The sequence below is a fragment of the Lycium barbarum genome, chromosome 5, assembly GCF_019175385.1.
Source record: "Lycium barbarum isolate Lr01 chromosome 5, ASM1917538v2, whole genome shotgun sequence".
NCBI lineage: Eukaryota > Viridiplantae > Streptophyta > Magnoliopsida > Solanales > Solanaceae > Lycium > Lycium barbarum.
The window spans coordinates 23,886,975-23,896,369 of record NC_083341.1 but is presented as its reverse complement, the minus strand read 5'-3'; the positions used below and the strand labels follow the sequence as shown (position 1 = coordinate 23,896,369).

Genomic DNA, 9,395 nt, shown 5'->3' with positions numbered 1-9,395 from the left:
TAGAAAGAAAAAGAAAAAAAGATCTTTATTAAAAACAAAAGATTCTCACTGGAAAATATTAGATAGGGGGTTATCGTTCCCATTCAATATGTGAGGGGGTATCCTTTCCCAACCCTTAAATGTTAGGGGGTAAAGTGGGATTCACTCCGAACATAAATATCTGAAATTTAGATTATTGAAGTCATTAGTGGAGGTGGAGCCAGTTTGTGGAAAATTTAATCCCCTTCGACGAGAAAATTATAATGCAAAAATAAGATTAACATAATGTTTTTGATTAGTACCAATTGTTTGAATCCCCTTGACATAGGAAAGATTCTAGTTGAATGGCAAAGGGTTCAAAAAATGTTTTAGGCTAGGTTCAAATTCTAAAGGCCCAAACGTTTGGCCATGAAAATTTCACTTTTTTCCGGAAAACATTTTCACTTTATTTGGAAATCAATGTTTGGCCTCGGAAATTTCAAATACAACTTGAAGTTATATTTGGAATTTGAAAAACACCACAAAACTTGTTTTCACTTTCAATACATTCAAACAATCAAATATTCTTTGCAAAAACTATAACCAAACACAACTCCATCTTCTACTCCAACACCAAAATACCAAATAAAGTGAAAAATATTTTATTTTCATGGCCAAACACCTACTCAAGTATAACATTTAAGTGGTAGTATTTGTTTTGAATCCTTTATAAGAATTTCTAAGTCTTGTTAATGGCCAAAACGTAACTGAAAACATGTATATTTGATGTTAACATAAGTTTGAATTTCTGGAACAACCTCTGGGGAGGAACAAAATGGTACACACTAAAATATGACCGAAGGGCTAGAAGCGCCCAGTTTTACACTTCACTGTGGTTTTGTAAATAACCTTGATCTTTAACTTTGCTTTTGGAACTCCATATGAACTTCCTTATATTGAAAGCTCCAACTTAATAACCATTTTGTACTTGTAAAAATTTTACACTTAAATATATATCATGTAAGAAATTTCTTACACTCAAAAGATATCTACATGTAAGCATCCTAAAATGTGGAACTTGTAACCTTGAAATTAAGTGTACGAATTTCTTACACACGTGTATACGACTTAAACTCTTTAAAGTAATAGGCCTCTTTCTGGTTCACTTCTCAGATAAATCATGGCACACTGCACAGACAAAAGTAACATCTTATATATTGCAGAGATATGATCTTAGCACATTCATTACATACTCTATTAACACCTCCATAAACTTCCATGGAGCAGCAAAACATACTAGTTCAGAGACAGAGTAGCCAGAAAAGTTGCATTGGCTAAGCATAGGTAAAACAAAAAGAGCTTCATGCTAAGCTCGGGGGATCTTTCCCCTCTTCGGCAGTCAGTCAACAACACATCTATGAACAAAATCTCATAAACTTGCTCCTCCCACTAAATGTCAAGCTGCAGCACTTGGCTTCACCTCGTTCTCATCCTGATCGACACCACCATCACCTTCCTTGTTTGATGAGAATTCGTCTTAATCAGCTTCAGGAGGAAGAATGTACATCTCCAGGCCGTAGGTCTTCAGGTCAAACGTGGGATCTTTAGCCTTGATCTTCTCTATGGCCAGCTTCACCCCTTTTCCCATGTAAGGAGCAGCATAGTCCATGAGTTCCTGTCTGTACAAGGAGGAAGCCTTGTATTTCTGGATAGCAGCAGGACCGGCCTCCTTTAATTCCTTTGTAAGCTCGAAAATCTTCTGGTGAAAGATCATCTGGACCAACTCATGTTCAAGCCTCTCCCTTTCAGAGTCCTCGAGCTTCCTACAGGCTTTTTCCAGCTCATCTCTCGCTTTCACCGCCTCGTTATACTTGTCAGTGACTACTTGAAGGCGTTCAGACAGAAGACAGAAATAGTTGATGCCCTACAAAAGGGAGTAAAAAAGGTCAAGAAAGGAAACAGAAGAGAAAACAAAGGTGTAAGGAGAGGCTAACTACATCAAGGGGGGGAAAAAAAAAAGAAGAGAGAAACTGACCTTGTAAAAGTGACAAAGCCCCTCTTCGCTGACCTCTTGATCTGTCTTCTTATTCGCGACAACCCGTACCCACATATCGATTGTTGAGTCCAGAAGATCGACAGGTGGAAAGTAAGGCTCCTCCTCCTCAGCAGGCCGCGAGCTGGGAACACTGCACGACTTGGACTCCCCATACTTCTGTTCAGCAGTAGCAGCAGGTATATGAGCAGCATCACTGACGGGCTTGCTTGAGCTTGTACTTTCAAACTCCGTGGCTCCAAAGACCCAAGCGTGCCTTTCATTTTCTCCTCTGCCTTGAGCTGGCCTAGCAGCTCGGCAGGACAAAAACTTCTCACATTGCCTTGCCAAAATTGCAGCAACCTCGTCCTGCTCGGAGGGGCAACTATCAGGAACAGTTACTGCATACAAACAAAAAAAGGTCAGCAACATGAAAGGTTGGAAAGTAATAATTTCACTTAGTTGACTTAAAAGACAAATGTAGGAGAGTGTAAAGCAAAGAAATGGACTCTATCAGCTGCAAACCATGATCAATACACAAACAGACATACCAGCAAGGTCGCTAGAACTTGATCTTTTTCCCAAGGGCTGAGTTGAGCTTTTTTTTTTACGAGCTGTGGTAGTCAACCAAGATAATTCGAAAGGTACTTGGCAAAAATATTCTCAAAAAGGAACATCATACTTCATACCTATGATCCTACAGAAAACTCTATGGAAAAATAACTCATGACATTGCAAAAATGAGGGCTACCTTTTTTTCACAAGCTATGGTAACCAACCAAGATAATTCGAAAGGTACTTGGCAAAAATATTCTCGAAAAGGAACATCGTACTTCATAAATATGATCCTACGGAAAACTCTATGGAAAATTAACTCATGACATTGCAAAAATGAGGGCAATAGAAATCGAACGAGAATAGTCCAAACAAAAGGATACTAGTCAGAAGCCAGGAAAACAGAGGCATGCAGGTGATGGAACAATCACAAACACGTAAAGCAGCTAAGGAATGAGTATAATAAAGAGAACTGCAGAATTGAAAAAAGAAGCTTAAAACATACCTTTAGCTGATAGATACATGTCAGACACAACCAAAAAAAAAAAAAAAAAAAGAAGAAGAAGAATAAAACCAATTGGAATGAAGGTAAGCAAAAAACGCAGGAGGAAGGGTCTGGAAGTTGCATGCACAAGATAAAGAACTCCCTCAGAAAAGCCAAGGGAAATCAAGGATGCAGAACGAGGAAAGAATGCATCACCAAAAAGGAAGCAATGTGTCCCCTTATTTGCGACCAAAACAAACGTCACAAGTTGTAAAAACAAATGAGCACAAGCCTGAGTCGAAGATGGATAGTATAATGGATAGATTGAGCTATCTCATATACAAGCCTGACTCAAAGATAGTAGTTCATGGATAGCAACTACCAAATATCGATAAGATGACAAAACATAGCCTTGGGTGACAGGTATGAATAATAAATAGTATCATTGCAATTATTTTCTCCCATTTTCCCACGCAATGAAGCCATCTCGAAGCAGCACTTCTGCAGCTCATTCTTTCTGACCTACGAGCTATAACTAAGTATTTCAACCAAATCTACTTGATAGTGTTAGCACATTCGCTAGCAGCTCCATGTCAACATACAGTAACGCATGAGGCCATCAGAGGACGGAAAATGGCGGGTAGTAAGGCCACAGCTTCTTTTAACAACACTGTTGTTATAGGGATCAAAATGGGCAACATAATTGTGTACACTAGTCACATTGTTTTACATTACTTCCCTATTCTCATCATGTACCTTTCTCTACGTCGGTAATCTATTCATCATCAAACAGGAGCTGTAGATCATTGGCCAGTGGCACCTTGCTGTAGCAGAGGAATCTAAGCTAGCGTTTGGCCATAGATTTTGTTAACAGATTTTCAAAACTGATCTTCAATATCTGTTTGGCCATGAAATTTGATCAGATTTTGCCAAAGCAGTTCAAAATCTATGGCCAACTATTGGAAGAGGAACTTGTACTGAATTTAACCCTAAATATACTTCCCTAAGCAATTAGAAAACTGTACATCAACACTAGAATTAAGCAACAGAAATCTCACAACTAGGAAGTGAAATTAATTTCTCTTCCTAACATTGAATGAAACCTGCAATCATACAACGCACACAACTTAAACATTAGACATCAAAAAACGTTACCAAATTCCGTCGCAGAGACGCTTGATGGGGACGTGGCTGTTACTGTAGCAGTAGTAATTGCCGAAACAGAAGACGGTGACGTGGCTGTTGATGAGCTGGCATTCGTAAACCAAGGCACTACAGAACAAAAAAAGACGAGTAAGTAATAGTAGAATCGCAACCAGATACCGAACTTACTAGAAGGAAAGTAATAAATTAATAATAGTACTAGTAGCGGTATCAGTTGAAACGAAACTCCCTCCGAACAGCCACGAAGGCGTTGTAACAGAGGGTCCGGCAACCGGCAAGGAAGTAGAATCGCAAGGTTCTGGAGGAAAAGTGAAAAATGTGCAACTTGTACTAGGCATTGCTGTAGCCCAGTTTCCGGTAACTGTATCGCCCGAAGATGAAAATCCGAACTTCATTGCTGAACAACAAGTGTTAGGGTTAGAATTTTGAAAGGAAAATGGTTAACAAGGATAGTATGGCCTTTCAATAATAATGTCTTGTCATTCTCACATTGTTTCGCTTACTTTTTGGCCAAGGGAGAGGAAAGGGTACGGAAGGACTGATAATGACAAAATAAGTTCCTTCAATGAGAAGGTTGAGAAAATGATAAAAATACTCCTTTATCTTTGGCAGTTTTAGTTCTTTAAGTTTGCGAGCATATTTGGTCTCATCAAATATTGACCAAACTCTGACCTTTAAATTTAAATAGGACTGTAAAAAGAAGAATTTAACCAAAAATAAGAGAAATTTCTGTCAAAAATCGCAACATAAAAAGCTACACCAGACTCAAAAAATAGATAAGGAATTACATAAATATACACTTCAAAAAATTGTATCAGACTCTTGAAAAAGACCAAAAAATAACATAAACTACAAAATATGTATTTTCAAATGTGAGTTCTCCAAGAATATTTTTGATTTTCACAATTTCAATTAAACAGAGTTCGGTAACTATCCGATGGACCAAAAGTGTTAACTTTTGCCAAACTTAAATGGACCAAAACTGTTAGCGAAACTTAGATGGACCAAAACTGTTATAGTAATACTTAAGGGACTATGTTGAACCTATTATGAAAAATAAGGGACCATTTTTATCATTTTCTCTGAGAAGATTGGTATAAAACGGTCTTATTATTAATTAGTTTTTAAGGGACTAACTGGAACATTTTAGTTTTTAAGTTTATTACATTTGGTTTTTGTTGAATTTAAAACATACCGTGGTAGTACCTATTATTTTTTTAACGAGATCAGCTCCTTAGTATATCTCCAAAGTATTAGTGTTATAAAATAAATAATAAAATTACAAGACAATAAGAGGTGTATTCAGAGAGAGACATATTGTAGTTCTCTTGAAATTGTTGCTCTTAGTACAAATGATGTAGTCAGAATGAGGTATATATAGAGGTAGAAAAAGGTAAGGGAAAACCTAGGTGTGACATATGTCGCGCGGCAAGTCAAGTGACATGACATATGTCGCTCTTGCATGACCGCCAAATATCCCTTTTGCATGCCTACCATGTGCCTCGTGGCATGCTTGCCATGTGTCGCCACCTGAAGCTGCTTGTCGGATTGCAAGCCTTAGGAAAGTGCTGTAAGGATTTTCAGGGGTTGTAGGACCCCAAAGGGACATCCACAATTAGTGTATTCATAACAATCAGGACATACTTCTCTTTTTATTTCCTTAAGGGTTATTTGGTTGCTCGTTAGAATGGGATTTACATGCATTAAAATTAGCATAGTTATTAACATTTTTTATACTGTTTAGTTATTTTGTATAAAATTCGGTACATCAAGTTCGTGTTTTGATTATCATTTTACAATCTCACATAATTAAGACAATATAAGTTATGAATCAATTTATTATTTTATGTCAGGTAAAAGATAGAACAACTAATACATGAATAACAAACACTTCATAACTAATTCCTGCAATATTATTCTATGCATTACTAATATCTACATACCTCTAGCCAGCAAAACGACCCCTCAATTTGTACCTTAAGAGAAAAAACCACATTCAAGCTAATTGAATCCACAATGCTTTTTTTTAACCATCCATTATATGAAATAGAGAATGAATCAATGTTTATTTAAAAAGAAAATAGATTAACGTTTTTTTCTTCTTCGAACCCTCAAACCCCTTTGCTAGCAAAATCCTAAGTTTGTTTACAAACTAGGAAAAATGAATCCTTCCAAATGGTTATTTTTTGAGGTAAGGGTAAAAAACACACCACAAGTATCACTCTTTTTTCTTTTTTTTTAGTTTTATATATGAACTATCAGGTGTGTGGGAGTTTCCTACCTAAACTATCATCAACTAGTTAGTAAAGCACACCTCAACTATTAGTTGTTCACTTTTCCTAAACTATATAAAAAAAAAGTGATACTTGAGGTGTGTTTTTGACCCCGAACTCTTATTTTTAATAACTTAAATGGCTCTATTGAGACCAAGTGTGACCGGACCAGTTTGTCCGGTCACGTCGCTGAGTCGGTGAATCCCTACGTCGGTGGGAACACTATTCTAGTCTAATTGCAATAGGTTTGGTCTATTTATAGTGAATTTGTAATTATAGTAATTTAGTATTTGTAGTTCTATTGGAATAGGGTTACCTTATTAGATTAGGGTAAGGAAGACCTTAGTTGTATATAAGGAGGTCATTATGATGAATGAAAAGCAGAGAGAATTCTCCCATTATTCTTGTCTCTAAATTGTCGTCCCTGTCTCTATTTTAACATGGTATCAGAGCTACATTAGAAAGAACACAAAAATCTTAAAACATGGCAGCTGATGGAGAAACCGACGATAAAGGTAAAGGAATCGCCGGTGAAGAAAACAAAACCCAAAGAAAGACAATCTCACCCTATGACATTACTTCGAATGATAACCCTGAAATTGTGATGACACAAGTCCAATTGAAGGGTGAAAATTATTAAGAATGGGCTAGATTCACGAGGACAGCCCTAAGAGAAAGGAAGAAATTCGGCTTCGTTGATGGTACGATCCAGAAGCCTGAAGAGTCGCCAAACTTGGAAGATTGGTGGACTATAAATTCATTATTGGTATCGTGAATTCGTAACACCATAGAACCAACGCTTCGCTCAATGATTTCACATAAAGAGGAAGCGGAAAATTATGAATGAGCATCCGAGAGCGGTTCGCCGTTATCAACGGCCCTCAGATGCAACAACTAAAGGTGGAACTAGCAAAAGGGAAGGACCATAGTGGATTACTATGGGAAACTCACTAAGCTATGGGAGGAATTAGCAAATTACAAACAGATTCCAAGTTGTAAGTGTGGAAAGTGCACGTGCAATCTAGGGATGGCCCTACAAGTCAAAAGAGAAGAAGAAAAGGTGCATCTTTTCCTCATGGGATTCGATGAAGCAATGTATGGAACGGTAACGTTGAATATACTAGCCTTGGAGCTGTTGCCAAGCAAGGTATATTTGAGCTGGTGCAAGAAGAGCGTGTGAGAGGAATCACACGAAAAACATAGGATCAGAATGAAACCATGGCTTAGGCCGTGCAAGGGAGAAACCCTCATTGTGACCAAAGTGAAGGGAAAAACAATAGTGCATTATGCACACATAACAAGAGATCCGGACACGTTGTGGACGAATTTTTTTGACTCATTGGCTATCCAGATTGGTGGCTAGGAAATAAAAAAGGAGATGAAAAAATAGGAGGAAGAGAAAAATGACAGCAACAACAGTAGAGCAGTAGATCGGGATCCAGACGTGGAAGAGGCACCTACCGGGCTAACGTCGTGGTTGCCAAGGATGAAGCTCAGGTGGAGATAGGACCGGTGAACACAGGCGGGATATGACCTCACAATTTGAACGAAGAGATTTGAAAGACTGTGATTCACGTGTTAAATTCTCAAGGAATAAATCCAAATGGCAAGATGGACGGTAAGACCGAAAACTCATCCTGGATTATTGACTCTGAAGCTACCAACCATGTGACAAGTAATCCAGAGGAATTGAGCGATCAACAGAACATTCTTGAATGTCCAGTTGGACTTCCGGATGAAAGTAGCTCGGTACCACGAGAGAAGGAACAACCAGGATAAATAATAGGATTTGGTTGAAGGACGTCCTTTACGTTCTGGATCTAATATGCAATTTAATTTCTATGTCACAACTTGTTGATCATTTAGACTGTGATATAAAATTTAACAAAATTATGTGTCCTATCCAGGACCCCACCACGAGGAAGATGTTTGGAACAGGTGAGTGTCGAGGTGGACTTTACTATTTTCAGAATGTGTCGTGGATACGAGCTATGAAGGCAGAGGGAGTTGATTGGTTCGATCTTTAGCACAAACGGTTAGGTCATCCTTCAGCACAAGTAACGAAGTCTATTACGGCATTAGACCTAAAAGAGAATAGTACTAGGTTAGATAAAGAATGTGATGTATGCTAGAGGGCAAAGCAAACAAGAAGTGTTTTTCCTTTAATTGATAATATAGCTACGGATAATTTTGATATGACTCATTGTGATTTATGGAGACCATATAGAATCCCTTCCTCTTGTGGTGCTTCATATTTTTTGACTATTGAGGACGCTCGTTCGCGAGCAGTGTGGATTATTCTTTTAATCGATAAGAAAGAAGTGTCTCAAATCTTGAAAAATTTCTTCGCCTTGGTAGATAGGCAGTTTGGTAAGAAGGTGAAGATTGTTAAAAGTGATAACGAAACTTAGTTCACATGTATGAAGAATTACTTCTTCGAACATGGAATTCTTTTCGAAACGTCTTGCACAGGGACACCACTACAGAATGGAAAAGACGAAAGAAAATACCATCACATTCTTAATGTGGCACGAGCATTAAGATTTCTGGGTCATCTTCTAATCAGATTCTGGGGAGAATGTGTTTTGACTGCGGGGTATTTGATCAATAGAACACAATCTTCGATTTTGAATAGGAAAACCACCTATGAAGTTTGTGATACGATACAGAATGGCTCAAGTGCTTAACTTTATCCAAGGCCATGTACTAAAAGTCAAGTCAAGGACTTTCGAGCTTTAGAAGCCATGTTCATGGAGGATGGAGCTTTGGAAACACTTGAAGACATGCATTGGAGGGCCTACAAGCTATGGAAGATAGCATGGACGAAAAGTCCAAGGCCTAATGCTTACCTCTTAAGAGAGACCAAACGTGTGAATTGTGGCTACCATTGCAAACGTGGGTAGTTAAATGCCAAATGTGGCTATTAATT

The 9,395-nt window shown here is 38.0% G+C and overlaps 1 protein-coding gene across 1 annotated transcript; it reads right to left on the bottom strand.

Annotated features, from left to right (window-relative positions):
- Nucleotides 1–1,153: 1,153 nt before the first annotated feature.
- On the bottom strand, nt 1,154–4,763 carry LOC132640733 (uncharacterized). The gene is made up of 4 exons (XM_060357477.1): nt 4,393–4,763; nt 4,185–4,301; nt 1,994–2,391; nt 1,154–1,882 (listed from the first exon to the last, which is right to left on the bottom strand). Exons 1-4 carry the CDS (start codon nt 4,586–4,588, stop codon nt 1,496–1,498), a joined length of 1,098 nt encoding a protein of 365 aa, XP_060213460.1. The 5' UTR covers nt 4,589–4,763; the 3' UTR covers nt 1,154–1,495.
- Between the last annotated feature and the right edge of the window lie 4,632 nt (nt 4,764–9,395).

Coding starts and splice junctions, on each gene's coding strand:
- LOC132640733 (XM_060357477.1), bottom strand. CDS start 4,588: ATGAAGTTCGGATTTTCATCTTCGGGCGATACAGTTACCGGAAACTGG. Junction 2,392..4,184: donor CGTCTCTGCGACGGAATTTG/GTAACGTTTTTT, acceptor GTTTGTATGCAG/TAACTGTTCCTGATAGTTGC. Junction 1,883..1,993: donor GGCTTTGTCACTTTTACAAG/GTCAGTTTCTCT, acceptor TCCCTTTTGTAG/GGCATCAACTATTTCTGTCT.